Below are 19,106 nucleotides of genomic sequence, written 5' to 3' on the forward strand. Positions count from 1 at the left end.
TCACACTGTCACATCATTGTAGGAATCAGGTAAGCACCTTATTAGTTTCCAGTTTTTAATACCACACAGTCCAAGCATGGAATGTTTAATTCTAAGTATCTGAATGTAACCTTATCGATTCTGACACTGTAAAAATACAGATGATAAAAGTTTATAGGCAGAAAAGAGAACAATCATGAGATGGTGTCTAGAGCTGATATAATAAAAAAAGATAAATATTATGCTTAAAGTTACAAAGATAAACAATAAGGGAGTAACATAATTATATTAGGAGTAGAAGGAAGGGAGTAAGATTAAGTGAGCTAAAACCTCAACTAAATTAATGGAAGTCAACAAATAATATCTAAAATTGATAAATCTAGAAATAGCTGTAATGCATATTATTTAGAGAGATGGCAGAAACTATAAGAAGAAAGAGCTAAAATTAGAAGATGTGGCCTCTGGTGAGTTGGATGGGAGAAGGAACAAGCCATGGGATGGTTGTTCTTCATTATAAGCTCTTCAGTGTGATTTAACCATGAACGTACATTACTTTGATAAAAAATAAGTACATACTTAATTTTTTATTAATTTAATCAGAAGATTAAATTGATTAAATTTTTCATTTACTAAAAAAATGAGAGCAGAATAAATTTCAAGGGCCGGCCCGGTGGCGCACTCGGTAGAGGGCGGCGCTCCCGCCGAGGGTTCGGATCCCATATAGAGACCGGTCTGTTCACTGGTTGAGCACGGTGCGGGCACGACACCGAGGGTTGCGATCCTGTTGCCGGTCGCGGTGCGGGCGCGACACCAAGGGTTGCGATCCCGTTACCGGTCACAAAAAAAGACAAAAAGGAAAAAAAAAAAAAGAATAAATTTCAAGCTCCAGATATCACTGCAACTTGTCATGAAAGTATTGTGATCAGCTTTTAAAGGGATTCATTATTCCTCAAGCATTCCCACTGTCTCTGGGGTGCATAATACAGCCCCATCTGGGAAAAACCAAGTCCACTGGCATCTTCTTTGACTTTAGTAAGGAAGCAGAAAAATAGGAAGTACAGTAGGAAAAGACTCTTCAGCATACTGATCATCTACACAGAGGTTTCTCACCATAAAATTTAAAAAAAGAATTTAGAGTCCCCCCACCCTGCCAACCAGTCCCTTGCTGTTCAGAAAAGTAGGAAGTTGTGAGGGGAGATCAGATCTGTTAAGTAAAATAAATAAAGTAAACCTAGGCAGGTCTGAGTAAATTTGCCACCATGCCTCTAGAAGTATGTCTGCCATCAGAATAGACAGGCTCAGAAAGTGGGAATCTCCTGAAAAAAGCAAATAATTTCCAGTGCAATGCAAGTACTCTATGACAGCAACTTTGCTTAGTCAAGGCTTCTTAACTCCTCCAGGTGATGGGCCATATTCCTGATTGTTGAGAATGCCAAATAAGAGAGCTCTAGTCTTCTTCCATCTGTATGTGGTACTATTTATAGATCTTACAGCCCTCTTAAGGATTAATAAAATTGAGAATGGAGTAAAATAAAATGCGCAGCTAAAAATTTGGAAAAAGAGAGAGAGCTCTAGTGAGGTGACAGAGTTCCTAGCCAAACGTGCAGACATTAATTCCACATCCAAACATAAATGACTGTGGGATTATTTACTATTTTCCACACTCAGTAAAGGAAAACTTAATTTGAAGCCAAGCAAAACTTAATTAGGAAAGTAACCTAATGCTTGAACAAGACATCAAAAAATAATAATAATAATCTCATGCACAAATAAATGGAAAGATATCTCATGTTTATCAACTGGAACAGTTAATATTGTTAAAATGTCCATACTACTCAAAGTGATCTACAGATTCAATGCAATCCCTATCAAAATTCTAATGACACTTTTCACAGAAAATAGAAAAAACAATCATAAAATTTGTATGGAATGCTAAACTCATCCAAAAACCCTCACAGTAACACCAGAATAATGTTTGACTAAATATCTGGGTATCTCATGGCGCAGTCAAATTGAAACTCAAAATTAACCATCTCAAACACCAAAGCCAATACTCTTAACTGTATGACTTCTGCAATAATCTTTAATGCAGTCAGCAGAGCCACAGCCTACAAATTCTGCAACTCCTTTAATGTCCCTGGTAGTGCTCTAGCTTTGGCAGAATAGGGAACTGTTCTAAAGCTCTATTTTGATAAAGAGTTTTATGAAGGCAACACTTAACCTTCCACACCTGGGGTTTCCACTGAGAGGAAGGGGTGTCTACCCCCACCTAGTGAATATGTACTTCTGACTCCTCTCTTCATCCCCCTCACATATTCTTCCATAATCAAATTGATCGGGCTATCAGTATGTACCTCAAGAGCAGAGGAATCCCCTCTCTGTGTCTTGGCCTCTAGATTTGCGTTTGCCCCACCATGGTAGTAGAAGAAGAGCGGGCCTGAGCTACTTGTCTCCTTGTGGTACTCAGAACCTACATGAGACAGGCCCTGCCAGGCCTCTGCTCTGTCAACTCCAGTGTTTTGGTTTAGGAGTAGGTTGGTAACTCATGGTCTAGAAGTCAAGGTCTAGGTTTGAGGGAGACAATGGCACTGCCCCGTTCTCTAATCCAGTTTAATAGTAATAAAGCTGATACCGTATTCCTCAAACAGCCTTCAAATGAGTTAAAACCTGGAGGGAATGAGAGTACAATGGGCTCCAACACATTAACAAGGATCAAAGCTCCAAGATCCTGAGAGGGAGGTCACCCACTTTGCTGATTCCTGGCGCTGCCAAATCGCACTAGTGAGACTCTTCATGAATACCTCCAGAGGAAGAAGCAATACAATCTCTCCCAGAACATTGCTGGTGCTTGTAAGTCCTTTCCACCTTCTTCTTTTTAAAAGAAAATATGTGTGTGTGTGTGTATACATATTTTAGAAGAGACCAGCCATTTACAGGTTTCAGATTTCCTACTCTATGGTACAGTCAAAGCATCACTATAAATAGCTGAGTTTACATTGGTGGCCCCCAATAAACCCTGCCTCCTCTCATTCATGCCCTTCTGTAGTTCTCTCCCCTTGAATCTGGGTCGGTCTATGATTTGCTTCAACCAACAGACTGTAGTAAAATTGATGCTGTGCCAATCCAAGGCTTAAGCCTTGAGGTCTGGTGACTTCTGCTCTCGCATTTTTGGGAGCCCTGAGCTGCCATAGAAGAAGTTCAGCTATGCTACTGGAGAGGCCAAATGGAGACTCTATAAGCAGAGGCCACGCAGTGAGAAAGAGGTCCTGAGATTACATGGAGAAAAACTGAGGAACTTAGTCAACAATGAAAACCAACATTAGAATGAGGGGTAAAAGACACCCTATTAATCCACCCTTCCTCTTCTCAAGCAATCCATAGGGACCTGGGAAGCAGGGAGGGTAGTGCTTAACTAGATCTCCCTGCTTTTGGCAGCAGTAAATTCTGACTAAGTAATTGGATTCACAAGAAGAAACAAATCAGGTGATGACTCTGCAACCTGCAAGCCACCCAGTAATCCACCTGTCATTACCCTAAAATATCACCTCTTGTACTGCTACCTTCTGTACGGCCTGGGTCACTCCAACAATAGCAGAAACATCTTCTAAACTTAACTTAGTACATATCAGGTGAGCCATGTTTTATCAGGCTTTTTGCTCAGTGGAATTGTTTGGATTTGGGCACGATGTAATGTGCAATATTGTAAAAATGTACCATATTGACAAAGGACTCTACAGTAGAAATAACTCATATATTGGTGAGTCTATTTATATACACTAAAAATCCCTAAATGTGCATCTGGAAAGAAATATGCTCTTGAAATATACAGATAGGTAGATAGACAGATAGAGAGATAGATAAAGAGATATTTTGCAAGTAGAGTGTGTAACTTCCAATCAGCCAATGGCCCACTCTGAAGCACCAAGCCTGCCTCCAAATTTATGTTTTCTGAACACATCAACTCCCTCCTACATTGCTCAGTAAAATGTGTAGGCTCACCTGGCTGCCCTTGCCATGATTTATTCATTGGCTCTTATCTGAGAGTTCCCTGTCTCCAGATGTTTGATGCAAATTAGCCAGATTCTACTGCCTCCCTCTAATGCCTTTTTACCCCCTGAGGATCTGGAGCTGCACGAGTGCATGCAATTAAATGTAAGGTTTCCTAAATTCAACCTTCCTCAGCCCACACACAGTGTTTCTCTGGTTCATAGAATAAAACAAACATTCTCTAAAGATTGAAAAGATTCCCCTCCCCCTATCGTGTAAAGTTTCTTCAGTTGATGGAGCATGAGCCAAACTACACTGCAGTAGTCAGATATGTCAAAATCATTCCAAACCTACCATTTGCCCATAAAGTATAACACAGAGATATTCTAAAAAGAAATTATTAGAAAATTGCTTTTCATCATAATTACCACAAATAACAAAGGAGAAACTAACTAAAGCAATGACTTGGAAAAGTGACTCAGCTTGGGCAATTACACAGATAAAAGCAACATTCAGCAAGCATTTCACACAAGTGTATTGTTTCCTGCCAACACTGGTTATTTAGAGGACTACAGTAAATACTTCACAATATACTTCTAATAACTTAAGATATTTGACTTAGAAGAGAATGTCTTCCTCACATTTTGTAATGTTATAAATTTCTAAGGATATCAGTGCTCTTATAAAAAGCAAATTGGAGTAAAAATATTTTTCCTTTCTTTTAGAACAGTGAGACAATAGAAAGATAATAATCGAGATAAATGATGAAAACAAGAGCTATATATATGTGCACTAGGCAAAGACCAGGAGACAACGGTTTTGATTTACCTGAACCTAAATAAAATCTATACCAGAAATTATTTTTAAAAAAACAGATCAAGATTTGGTAACATTTGGGAGAATGAAGAGGACAGAATAAGAAACAAGAAACTAAATCAGTATGATACAGCTAAATAAAACATCTAAAATCTTAATATCAGCAAAAGTCATTTTGTGGTTCTATTGTGTTTTTCAACAATAAAATTCCATGAAAACTACTCCTCTAAATTGTCAAGGGCCTAATCTTTGCACAAAACAAACTGAACTCCAAGAGATTCAATAGTTATTTGCTTTGTCTCTGATTTTAATATCCTACGGAAATACATTTTTGATTAAGTCAGTAAATTACAATGGTGAGAGAGATTTCAATTTCAAAAGCAAACTCGAGCACTTTATTTACTGGGTAGTTACTCTTAAGTACATGGTTTCAAAAGCATGGCCTCCATCTTCATTCAGCATCAAATTAAGGGTTTTAAATCAATAAAAACAGATGAATCCGTTTCACAAGTATTAAGGAAGGGAAAGAAAATATACATGAAAATGTGTTAGAAATAAGGAGACATTTTAATTACTGAATCATATTTTACTTAATAAATAAGCAGCCAGCAATATGTTGAATTCCTGCTAAGAAACATTTATGTGGTCAATTGTTAAAAAGTGATTTAATTAGGGCTGGCCCGGTGGTGCACTGGAGAGTGCGCTGCTTGCGAGCGCAGTGGCACTCCCACCGAGGGTTAGGGTTCCCATGTGGAGACCGGTTCCCGCTCACTGGCTGAGCACGGTGCGGGCGCGACACTGAGGGTTGCGATCCCATTACCGGTCAGTAAAAAAGACAAAAAAGGAAAAAAAAAAAGTGATTTAATTAATCAATCAGGCGTTTTATTCTCATTTTTTTAGTCATAATAATTTCTTAACATCCTTAGCTCATCACTGAATAACCCAAAAAAATTCATTCCCAGAATCAAAAAAAAAAAAAAGTGACTCAAAGTAAGCAATATAAAAATATTAACTAGTACTAAAAAAAGGTTTTGTTTCTCTTTTATAGTCTTACATTTGTCTCCTATGTTATTTTAAAACTTTCTTAGTCAAGATAAGACATAGCACCAGAGTGGATGAAAGGGATTTCAGAGCAGCTCAGTTTCATGCAATGCGCATGTGAGCACCTACTTTGTCCCAGGCATGGGGGAGTGCAGGGGACCAATTTGAAAGCTATACCCAACTTCCCAGTCTAGCTCTACCTGCGCCACCCACATACCACATACCTCCATATCCTGCTCCCCACCCAGGCCCCAGACACAGAACACTATACCAGGAGTGGACTACTGGCCAAACAACCCACACTCAGGGCAAGACCAGTTAGATTCTCTCTATAGAACAAAAACTAAGACACAAAGGCCGAGAGGTCTATAGAGCTGATCAGACATCTTTGACCACGTACATGCTGGTGAGTAAATGGAGAAAGGCAGTCTGGAGAGAGAAACAGGGAGCTCAGACAGACACGCAAGGAGCAGCAACGGAGGCCACATGAAGGGAGACTGGGACAGAGACAGACAAGGCAGAGATAGACAGCTAGAGGCAGAGACTACAGAGACAGAAAACAAACATGGACAGATGGACAGTGACAGAGACAGACAGCAACCACAGGCAGAGATAGTGATGAAGAGAGATGGCAGAGAGTAGACAGGCAGCAACATGGACAGACAGCGGCACAGTCAATGACAGGCAAAGACAGGAAGGAAGACGGACAGAGGAAGAAGAGAGGAGAGAGTGAGAGACTAGAGCAACATGGGCACGGGGAAGGGACACAAGCCAACAGAGTGCGAGAGCATGAGTCTGAGCTAAAGAAAGGGCACCCAAGAGCAAAAGACCAACAGCAAGACCCAGAGAGTGAGTGAGAGACCAAGAGCATGCAAGACCACTGGAGAGAGTGCACGACAGTCAGGAGAGAGTGGGACCGGAGCCAGACGCAGACACTGAGAGAGAAGAGGAGAACCAGAAAGTCCAGACAGAAGCAATACCGGAGACAAGGGAGAGGTAGGGAGGCATTACCAGAGCGTTACTAGAGACGAGCTAGAGGAGAGGAGGCATTTTGCATGAAGACAATGACAGAGAACAGGGGCACATTCAGTGAGATCGGCCAGAGCAAGGTGGGAACGTATAAAGTGGCATTTCATCTGACAGAAGGAGGGTGACTAAACTGTAGGACCTCTTTTTTTAAAGAGTATCAGTTATTCCAAAATGGAGATTGAACATACACATTTATTTCCTCATTCTTGAATGATGGCTGAGAAATTGAGAGGAATATACCCACGACAACAAAGAAAAGGTAGATACCAGCAGACAGGAGCTCAGTCAGTTTCTGGAAGATGAAAGGTAGATGGAGGATGGTCTGTGGCAAAGGAAGCCATGGTTTCAAAATTCCAGAACAGTGACAGAGACAGACAGCAACCACAGGCAGAGATAGTGATGAAGAGAGATGGCAGAGAGTAGACAGGCAGCAACACGGACAGACAGCGGCACAGTCAATGACAGGCAAAGACAGGAAGGAAGACGGACAGAGGAAGAAGAGAGGAGAGAGTGAGAGACTAGAGCAACATGGGCACGGGGAAGGGACACAAGCCAACAGAGTGCGAGAGCATGAGTCTGAGCTAAAGAAAGGGCACCCAAGAGCAAAAGACCAACAGCAAGACCCAGAGAGTGAGTGAGAGACCAAGAGCATGCAAGACCACTGGAGAGAGTGCACGACAGTCAGGAGAGAGTGGGACCGGAGCCAGACGCAGACACTGAGAGAGAAGAGGAGAACCAGAAAGTCCAGACAGAAGCAATACCGGAGACAAGGGAGAGGTAGGGAGGCATTACCAGAGCGTTACTAGAGACGAGCTAGAGGAGAGGAGGCATTTTGCATGAAGACAATGACAGAGAACAGGGGCACATTCAGTGAGATCGGCCAGAGCAAGGTGGGAACGTATAAAGTGGCATTTCATCTGACAGAAGGAGGGTGACTAAACTGTAGGACCTCTTTTTTTAAAGAGTATCAGTTATTCCAAAATGGAGATTGAACATACACATTTATTTCCTCATTCTTGAATGATGGCTGAGAAATTGAGAGGAATATACCCACGACAACAAAGAAAAGGTAGATACCAGCAGACAGGAGCTCAGTCAGTTTCTGGAAGATGAAAGGTAGATGGAGGATGGTCTGTGGCAAAGGAAGCCATGGTTTCAAAATTCCAGAAGGATCTGGCCAACAAAGGGGCTGATGGGCCCAGCAGGTCCCTGGAGAGACTGAGGACCTGGAAATGCTAGCTACTACACAGGGCAGGAACAGGATGTGAGCAAAAGCTGGAAAACTAAATTAAAGTTAATAGAGAAGCAAAGCTCTCATCACAAAGAAATGATAATTTTTGGGGATGATGAATATGCTAATTACCCTGATTTGATCATCACATTGTGTACATGTATTAAATATAACTCCGTGCTCCATAAATATGTACAATCAAAACATGTCCATTAAAAATCAACAAATTTTAAAAAGTCAATAGAGAAAAAGTCCATCCATACTCCCACACACACCCTCGTTCATCCATACATGCTTGTCAGCCAAGCACTTATCTCACAAATAAAGAAATGGATGGAACTGTCTCTAAAGCAGTGGTTTTTCAACTGTGATGTCCATAGGAATTACCCGGAGGTCTTATTGAAAACAGATAATTGAGCCCCATTCTCAGAGTTTCTGATTCACTAGGTATGAGGTAGGGCCCAAGAATGTGCACTTTCTAATAAGTTTCTAGAGATTCTACTACTAGAAATTAACATAAGGTAATTTACTTAATATATTTAAACCTCAGTTTCTGCACTTGTAAAGTGGAAATAATAAGAGTACCTACTGAATAGAGTAAAAATTAGAGAAGAGGCATATAAAACCTTTGGCACACAGCCAGGCATACAGGTGAGAAAGGCTATTTAATTTTCCCAAGGTCATGATTAGAACCAATAACTATAATTGGTGGCTATAACTAGTATTAGCTGGCTTCTAATGTCTCTTATTATCTCCCAGTTTAATTATGCTCTTTCTTGACTTCTGAGATTATGAAACTGAATGTAGATGGAAAAGGAACATGAAATTATTTCATCGTACCTGTAGGTGACCAAATCACTGAACTGAAAAGCAAGGGCAGGTGAATGCTGCCTTCATCAGGCAGAACACAGGTGTTTCTTGTGTCTTGAAAGGAGCACCTAAATGCACATCCCCTCACCACGTTCACCCCCATGACTGATGCTGGTCTGGACAAAGGCTGAGAAAATACTTCATCCAGAGAATGAGTAACTGGTTCAATCAGTCAGAGTCTCAGCAGGAAAATATGACACACTCAACTGGGTAATTTGAGGAGTGTTTAATAAAGCAACCATTTACAAAGGCATGGATGAGGTGCAGGCAACAGTGTGCTGGTAAACCAACTCCTGGGAGGAAAAGAGCCCTGATTTACAGCATTTTCCAATTTCTAAGGTGTAAAAATACTCCCATTAAGGCAGATTTCAAGCTACCAAGGCAAAGTCCCTGAACCAGGAATAGGGAAGAGATGCATGTAATCCGATGTTCATTTGTTTCTCTTTTTTTTGGCACTGGCCAGTATGGGGATCTGAACCCTTGACCTTGGTGTTATAAAAGTCCCTGAACCAGGAATAGGGAAGAGATGCATGTTTCTCTTTTTTTTGGCACTGGCCAGTATGGGGATCTGAACCCTTGACCTTGGTGTTATAACACTGTGCTCTAACTAACTGAGCTAACCAGGAAGCAACATGTAACCAGATGATGAGAGGCAGTACCAGCCAGCTGCAGCCTGCTCCTGCACACCAGTGAGGAAAACCTCAAGGGATAGTGGGGTACTCCAGGGTTAGTAACAGCTGGAAGCTTTAAGCCTCCCAACCCTACTCACACCCAAAGAGAGCGAGCCAGAGATGTAACCTTTAACCAAGGGAAAACAGGCTACAATGACCTTGCAGGAAGGGAACTAAGAGAATAAGTACCCCAACCTCTCTCCTCCCTCCTGTCTCATGTGGTGCACCCCACATGCTGACACCAACCAGGAGCCAGAAAGTGAGGGGTCCTACAGGTGTAATCTATACAGGTCAGCCTCCCAGGACACAGAACAGTTTGGAAAGAAGAGCAAGTGGCTGTAGGGACACAGTACGTTAGCCCATATAAGTCTCAAAGAACAAGCTTCATGGTAACAACATAGAACTCTAAATAACCAATTAGTCCCAATGACACTGAGAGGAAACAAAAGCAAAGAAAATAAAAATTTAAAAATCCATTTAATGGCAATAAATAATGTTTTATCATTCAAATTAATTCCGTTCTCTTTGCCATGGTCATGAAGTTCTAATCTAAGTTACATTTTCCAAATTTATTCAACATAAACCAAGTTAAGCAGGAGATAAATATTGGTAAAATTTACCAATCTAGTATCATCTTTCAAATGCTGACTCCAGCACTCTGAGAATGCCAGTGGACGATGCCTACATCATTGCTTTAAGGGATGAAGGTGGAAATGAGAGGCCATTTCTCTTCTTTACAAAAGCACCTGATGACACTGCAGAACCTTTAAAAAGAAATGGTGGTTTTGAGGCACTCTTGGTTAATAAGTATATTTCTAATTATAGGACTAACTCAATTTCAGAGCATCAGTTTTATACAACATAGGACTAATCAAAAGAGTTGTCATTTTAATTTCCCTAATGAATAATCTTAGTATGAGTAAGCAAACTGAACATTGGCATAACTCTTTAATACCCAATCAGAAGAATTTTAAGTAGTTTTGTCATTAACAGCAGTGCTCGACTGTTAGAGCAGAGACCATGAGAGCCGAGGGGGATGCTGAAGTTGGCCAGACTGCCATCTGTTCGGCAAGACTGCACTTGCATCGAGAACAACCAGAGCATCGAGCAAATCCCAGCATCTAGGATATGCTGAAAACTGCAACAATGGACGAGCAACCCAAGACGACACGGCAAAGAAGACATTCCCAGAAGAATGAGGTTTTTTTCAGGAAACTTCAACCATTCAAAACAAAGCTTCACACGTTCTGCAATCTTCTTTTAATTCACTTACGGGATCTGGTCATCCCACATCCAACCTCACAAAAAAAAGGAATAGCTATAAAATCTAAGAATAATTTTGAGTGAGGTATTTATAAGGGGAAAATATGTAGTAAGTGTTAAGCCAGTACAACATCTCTTAAATCTTCAGAGAGGTTTAAAATGCACGTTGGTCTTCATCCTGGACTTCTTGTGAGAACCGACATCACAAAAATCTCACTCGTTTTGGTAATCCCAGTCTCTAGTACAGCATCAGGCACATAGGGGATCCGCCACGCCTATGAAACGGAACCACAGCTAGCCTCTGCTTTTTGTCTTAATTTTCCTTTGATTTTTGATTCCTCCACTAAATCTAGGACGTCCCTTCAGTCATTTTGTTTTATTTCTTTTACTGAAACAAATATAAATCACTCACTTCCTTGTTCCTTCTCCCTTCTAGCTCTAATTCTTACATAATCTCTGTCTCCAGGGTTTATTGTTTCTCAGTTTAAGAAAATGAATCTCCTAAAAACACACCCCCCCACTAATATCCAGAATATACATAGAACTCAAGCAATTATACAGTAAAAAAGTAAATTACAAAATGGGCAAAGGAGCTGAATAGACATTTTTCAAAGAAAGACTCACAAATGGCCAACAGATACATGAAAAAATGCTCAACATCACTACTCCTCAGGGAAATGCAAATTCAAACCACATTGAGATACCATCTCACTCCAGTTAGACTGGCTACCATCAAAAAGATGGTGAATAAGGGCCGAGCCCATGGCACACTCGGGAGAGTGCAGCGCTGGGAGCACAGCAGCGCTCCCGCCGCGGGTTCGGATCCTATATAGGGATGACTGGTGCGCTCACAGCGCTCACTGGCTGAGCACGGTGCGGCCGGTCTCAAAAAGGACGAAAAAAAAAAAAAAAGATGGTGAATAACAAATGCTGGCAAGGGTGTGGAGAGAAGGGAACACTACTGCACTGTTGGTGGAACTGTAAATTAGTACAACCACTCTGGAAAACAATTTGGAGGTTTCTCAAACAACTACAGATAGATCTTCCATATGATCCAGCAATCCCTCTTGTGGGTATATATCCGGAGGAATGGAAATCATCACATCAAAGAGATACCTGCACTCCCATGTTTATTGCAGCTCTGTTTACAATAGCCAAGATATGGAACCAACCGAAATGTACATCAATAGATGATTGGATAAGGAAACTGTGGTATATACACACTATGGAATACTACTCTGCCATGAAAAAGATTGAAATACTCCCATGTGCAACAACATGGATGAACCTGGAAAAACTTATGTTGAGTGAAACAAGAAAGGCACAGAGGGATAAATACCGCATGTGCTCACTCATATGTGGGAGCTAAGAGAGAAAGGAAGGCAAGAAAGAAAGATCGCAGTAGTGCCATGATCCAACAGAGGGAGGGAACATTCCTAGGGCTACAAATTGGAATTGAGGGGAGAGGGGAAAGGGGAGGGAGGTTGGGGGATAATTGGGAGGGGGCAAAGGATACAAAAGTAATTTCTGGTAATGGATATGCCCCCAGTATGAATCTGGCCCCCACATCATGGGCAGGAGGGGGGACAATCAGCTTTGTATCTCATGTATATTTGTAATAAATAAATAAAAGAAAAAAAAAAAAACAAGTAAAAGACAACCCCCCCCCCCAAAAAAAAAACCCATCCTTGCATGTGCCCTTTGCACCTATTTCTTTCTTTTTTTTTTTTTTCCTTTTTGTCTTTTTTACTGACCGGCAATCGGATCGCAACCCTTGGTGTTGCGCCCACCCGGCGCTCAACCAGTGAGCGGGAATCGGTCTCCACATGGGATCCGAACCCTTGGTGGGAGCGCCTCCGCACTCCCAAGCGGCGCACTCTCCAGTGCACCACCGGGCCGGCCCTCTTTGCCCCTATTTCTAACTGTTCAAGCCTTTCACGTCATTTACAATCACGTGTGAGGGAGTTCACACATGCACTCCCAAGCGGCGCACTCTCCAGTGCACCACCGGGCTGGCCCTCTTTGCACCTATTTCTAACTGTTCAAGCCTTTCACGTCATTTACAATCACGTGTGAGGGAGTTCACACAGTGGGAATGTTTAAACAGACAGTAGATTCTGATGCTTCCCAAGGACAAGAGCATGTTTTGTTTTCATTTCATTTTGATCATGTGCTCACTACTAACATAACCCTAAATGACACCATTTTATTGGTTATTAGATTGTTTGGGAAACATCACTATTAAAGAAAAAAAGGAGAAAATACCAAATGTTGGCAAGGACGTGGAGTAATGGGAACTCTCACACTGCTGGTGGGAGTGTAAATTCATACAAACTCTTTGGAAGACAGGCAGCATCTACCACATTTAGACATATGTATCCTAGGTGTATACCCAAGAGAAACATGTGCCCACATGCCCGAAAAGATGTGTGCAAGAATGTTTGTAGCAGCATTAATAGCACAAAACTAGAAATAACCCATATGTCCATCAAGAGCAAAATGGATAAATAAAATGTGTAGTATGGTCATAGCGAAAAGTTTTATACAGCAGTGAAAATGAGTCAATAGTACACGCAACAACATAGCCAACTGACAAAAGAATACACGCTTTATGATCCCATGTACATAAAGCTCCAAAGAAGACAAAAATAAACTGAAGTGTTCAGGAATGCAAAATGAAGTGGTAAAATTATGAGGAAATGCTAGACAGTGGTGACTATAAAATAGGGGGTGGCTCCTTTCAGGAGAGAATAAGTGAGTTGGGATCAGGAAGGGTCCCAGGGTGCTTCTGGAGTACTGGCAAGATCCTATTTCTTAACACAGGTGGTGATGACACAGTATTCACTTTATAGGAATGTGTTAAGCTATACAAAATTGTTTTACATGCCTTTCTATTTGTGGTATTAAACAATTTTAAAAGGTTAACAAAAACAAGGGAAAAAACCAAGATAAGATAATTATCAAATTTAAAAAAAAAATGGAAAAGGTTACAGCTGGAAAGAAAAGCAGTGGGCTAGGTCAGTTTCATTTCACAGAGCAGACCTCAGATGAGTGGCAGCTATAAGAGGACAGATTTTGGTGAAACCAAACAACAGCAACAAAAAAGAAAGAGGAAGAGGAAAGAAGAAAAGAAAAGAAAGAAAGTAGTTCACAATTACAGTTGCTTAAAAACAAGAATATTCCTTGTAAGAAAGTGTCCCATCACTGGAGCTAGTCAAGCATGGGCTGGACAGCCATTGGGAGAGATGTTCTGGAGAGGATTCAAACACTGGAAAAGGAATTCTACAGATTGTCCCTTTGGACTTAAGATTCTGTAATTCTATTTCTTTTTCTCACCAGTTATAGATGGGGCCACTTAGAGAGAGAAGAACACAAACGATGGTCCAAATATCCTAAATGGACAAAGCAGATACTCACTCTTTGAAAAGGTTTCCTTTGAATAAATAACTAAAGCAGATTTTAAATGTTTGTTTACAGGCCATTAACTAACCAAAAATAAAGGGGAGGGGAAGAATTGAAGAGCTTCAAGGTAATGCTCAAGGAACCACTGCCAAATAAAGCCCAACCATAAATGCAGAGCTGGCATCAGAAAGAATGAAGCCAAGGGTTCAATTTACCTACAACATTCCTCAAATGCATCTACTTTTTCAAAAGATTATTAACATAGACGGATTTCATAAAAATCACAGAGTTTGGAAACTTTATTGTCTTATGTTAAATCACAAGGCTTCATCCTCTCAATCCCTCAGCTAATATCAATCAATAGATTTAGTTTTTCGACACTTTCAGAGATAGGCAGTTGAGCCCTGGCTGAAGGTTATCTTAGAACCTATCGCAAGAGAAAACAAGCTCTGCTGAGCTGGCAACAATCCAGATTATCATCCATTCCCCTTCCAGAACCACAATAGATTTTAACCAGTTTTCTGTTTTATAAATATTACCATGGCTCAACACATCTATGAGGAGACACAACATTACCCACGGCTCTCATCCTGTTTGTTAACTAATTATCTCAACAACCTGAACCAACCTAACCATATACAAAAACACAGCTGATTTAGCAATCTATAAATTATACATGTACATAAATTGTACCAAAATGTACTGCGTTTCACTCTTTCTCACGTGCATGGATTCTTACTGGCACCTACAATTGTTTGATATAGGTTCCCAAACACTAAAACATATGTTCTGCCTAGAATGGGACCATTTAGAGTAATATTTTTGTAGTTTCCTGGCACCAAGGTCTGCCAGCCTTTCTAAGACAGATCTCCTATTTGCTTCAGTGAATATTATGACGAATGCCTGCAGATTCAAGCAACCATCAAAAAATATTCTGGAACAACACTCTCCAACCACGAAGATAAGGAGAAACAGGCTGGTTTTTCCTGTGTGGCAACAAAGCCAATAGGAATTTAAATGGTCACCAACATGATCATAAGCAAAATCAAATCAAATCTGGGGTATTAATTATTCCTGCTGACTACTTACAACCATCCAAAAAACATATAATTATCAAATCTTTCCTTCAAATATTATTCAAAATGTATCAAAGAAAGTTAAAGTAGATTTTCGTGCCAGCTAAACCAGTAAGCACCTTTAAAATGTTCTTTAGCAGCCAGTCAACACCATAGAATAGGGGCAAGAACCTTGGACCAAGTCTCACTACAATGTAACTTACTAAATGTAAGGAAGGTTTCTTGTTTTCCACTATATCCCCAGTGTTCAATAAATACACTTAATAAATCTTTGTTGAATGAACAAACCAATAACAACTGCTGATTAGTCCCTGATCAGCCTCTTACTAACTGAAGGTACATCATTTAACCTAAGGATGCTTAGTTCCTTAAACTCTAAAATGGAGACACTGAACCTCCTCTGTTGGCTTATGAGGATCAAAAGTGATACTCTATGAAAGTGACTTGGTACTTCAGAGCAGGGCACAAAGATGTTAAGTGCCAGTTATCCCGCCTATTCTTTCAGCTAAACCACTGCCAAAGGTGAAAAGACTGCACTTCCTTGAAATATAATTAGCCTCTCCTTTGCTCTGTTACTATGTTTGTATGTGGTAGTGAGGCTGTGAGCCAAAATGGATATTGTTCTTGTTGTTATAACATTTTATTTAATTTCCACTGGGAAATTACGCTTCTTGAGAGAAAATAATATTTAATACCAGGAAAGTTTTTGCATGGTGTACCATAAAGAATATGACACTAGAGTCAGGGGGCTTGGCACCTCATAGTTCTGACCTTAGGCATCTGAGAAAAGTCACTTGCATCAATTTCTTTACCTATGCAATGATGGGGAAGAAGCGATATAATAGATAATACCTCAGGTCTGTCTCATCCTACAGTTCTATGATATTCCATACACCAGATATTCAAATCCCCCAAAATAAAGCCAGTTCTATTATCCATTAGCATGTAATATGAGTAGTTTTTTTTAAGGATGATGAAAATAGTTCCACAGATGAAGTCACAAGGGCTGGAAAAACAATGGTACTACAATGATACTGCAAAAAGGATGTATGATATCCTGTGAAGAACACCAGCCTCAGGCACTATCTGTTCTGCCACTTTGAATAAATCACTTAATATCTTAAGTCTCAGTTTTCTGATCTGTAAAAGAGGAACAATAATACTGCACAGGACCACTGGGAAAAAACACCTAATAAAATGATCATAAAGTATTGCCATTTAAAGGTAAAATTCTATTTTAATACTGTAATGTTCCAAAACAGTCTTGTGGATTTTAGGATGAGATAATCAATATCTTTAAATAGACTTTTTCCATCACAGTAAAATAATGCAATGCATGCAGATATTGCAATATTTCTAAGAGTTCACATTTTTTATTCACTTGTGTTCAGGAAATAATATGAAAGGGATCACTAAAAGCTTAAACCTCACATTTCAAGATCAGAACCTTTTCTTCTGAAATAACAGACAATTTTAAAAGTGCATCCAACTCTCCCAAGATGTTTTGTTTTTGTTGTTGATGTCATTAGTTTGGTTGGTTAACTGAAATCAAACTGTTGGAACTGGTGCTGAAATGAAAATGCAAATGTTAAAAATATTCCCAGAAACTTATTCTACTGACATTCTATGTAGGCTCACAGAAGGGAAGTGACTCTAAGATCAACTAAACTAGAAGATATTCTGCCTTCTCAGCTCCAGGATTCTTAAGGTCCTCCTATAAACCCAAGGAACCTTGTGACTGTAATATGTAAGAGTCTCTTCCTCATCACTTCTCAAAAACAGACGGGGTATATATTAGATACAGGGTTTCCCCTCTAACTTAAGGACACTGCCTCTTCACCAAAAAACAGAATTGTCATTAACATCTATAAGAAAGTTGATGTCACTGACAATGAGATCCCCAAATCGGCAAGATTGTCTCCTTACCCCCTAACAGGCCAATAACAATAGCAGTAACAGCACAGTAATTCTTAAATAGTGATTTTATTTAAAAATCCATGAAGATCTCCAGCTTTTTATGGCATGAGAGTTCACTGCAGCTGTTCATGTAGCAATTATCACCCACTTGCATCCCCAGAAATGGCTGTGACCTTGTCCTAAAAGCCACCTTAGTTTGCATAAGGAACCTTGAAGGGAAAGGTGAGTGGCTAGAAACACTCTTAGTGTTAAGAGGCACACAATAAAGACATGATCATTCCTAAGAAAGTGCTTAAATAATACATGATGATTTGCTATTCCAGTTGATAAGTTTTTTATAAGATAAACTTAAATCAGTTTTTAATTAAAGTGTATGTATTAGTAGCATAAGTAACTTTTCACGCCCTTCCCCTGAATTCTTAACTAAATCCAAATAGAAGCTCATCGTTTTAAACACATGCTCCTTAAGGCTCTGAAACCGTAATATTTACACATTATTAAAACCCATTTCCTGAGTTAGCTCCTCACGTCCTCCTGGTAGAAGAATGTCATCTGTTTCTGGAAGGAGAGGGGTCCAGGAGGCTGCAAAGAGCATCTCAGGGTTGGCTCTCAGTGCAGCCGTTTGATGAACTGGTGTACGCTGCACCTTCCACCTGCACGGGCTCCTATTTGCTCTGCAAGTGCTTCAGCCGGGGTCGCTCCCCTGTGGTTTCGAACGACGTTTGAAATTGTTCCCTTTCCGTCCCAGGATTCTCGCCTCCCAGCGCTTCATGCTACTTTCCATCTTAATGCCGCAGGAAAACCGATAAGTGCTGAGAATCGGTTTATTGGGTAACGGATCGATTTATAGGCTTGGTGAGTTTGGAAATTTATAGATGAGCAAGACTTAAGGGTGGCATAAAACACAGCTGTGGGCGTCTAAGAGAAGAAATAGTGTACCTGTGACCACTTAACCGTCTCCACACCTGTGTCCTCCACTTCCCACTGAGTCTGCCCCTTACGAGCCTTAACTTAACCTCGAAAGGGATGGGCGGGTGTTTAAGGGTTGAATCAGGCAGCCGACGGCACATCCCTTGGTCCCCACGTCCCTACACCTCGGACTTTTCAGCTGCAGGAATGACTGTCGCATCCTCCCTTTCCAAGAGGGCCGGGACCTCTAGCTGCAGGTCTCTACTGCCGGCTCTCCCTGGGCAGAGGTGGCGCCTCGGGGAGCAGCCCGAGCCCGGAGAGCCTTCGCGGAGAGGCGGGCGATTCCGATGCGGAGCGCGCCGCCGCTCCTGCTGCGGCCAGCGTCCCATCACTTTTCCCTGTACTTTGCTCATCCGCTGTCACGCTCCCTTGGAGATGAGACCGAGAGGGCGCGAGGGAGGCCCGCAAGGCGTCCCGGGAGAGCGCTCCTCTTGGGACAGGGGCCCATCAGACCCCGCCCCGCCCTGCCCACCTTTCCCTGCCTCCGCGAGGCAGCCCGGGCGCCCTCGCCGCGGCTCCCAGCAGAGCTGCGGGCTTCTGCTGCATCTGCGGGCGCGCGGCGGCCAGAGGCGTCTCAATAAAGACACGGATAAAAAGCCCGGGCCACCGAAATCCGAATGCACCTCTTACCATTGGACCGCCGGACGATATTCTCCAGAAATGTGTTTTGCGGGGCCACCAGTCCCCTCCTGCCCCCGGCCATAGTCATCCTCCCGGCGGCTCGGGGTCTGGGAGGCGTCCCGGCGCGGCTTCTCACGGCAGCAGGAAGCTGGGCGCGGGGGCCGCGTGCGATCCCGGCTCGAAGCGCCCCATGCGCCCCAGGCGGACCCGGGCGGGCAGGGGCGGTGGCTCCCT

At 41.6% G+C, this 19,106-nt stretch overlaps 1 protein-coding gene across 1 annotated transcript in view; it reads right to left on the bottom strand.

Moving 5' to 3' along the window:
* The window catches only part of LOC103602088 (potassium voltage-gated channel subfamily H member 1), an 83,620-nt gene extending 64,520 nt beyond the window's left edge, over positions 1–19,100 (bottom strand). The window contains exon 1 of the mRNA XM_008586512.1: positions 18,882–19,100. Within this exon, the coding sequence (XP_008584734.1) occupies positions 18,882–18,960 (79 nt within the window). The 5' untranslated portion in view covers positions 18,961–19,100. The remainder of the gene's footprint in view (positions 1–18,881) is intronic.
* Positions 19,101–19,106: the final 6 nt, after the last annotated feature.

Source organism: Galeopterus variegatus, unplaced genomic scaffold (assembly GCF_000696425.1).
Source record: "Galeopterus variegatus unplaced genomic scaffold, G_variegatus-3.0.2 Scaffold4009, whole genome shotgun sequence".
NCBI classification, from domain to species: Eukaryota; Metazoa; Chordata; class Mammalia; order Dermoptera; family Cynocephalidae; genus Galeopterus; species Galeopterus variegatus.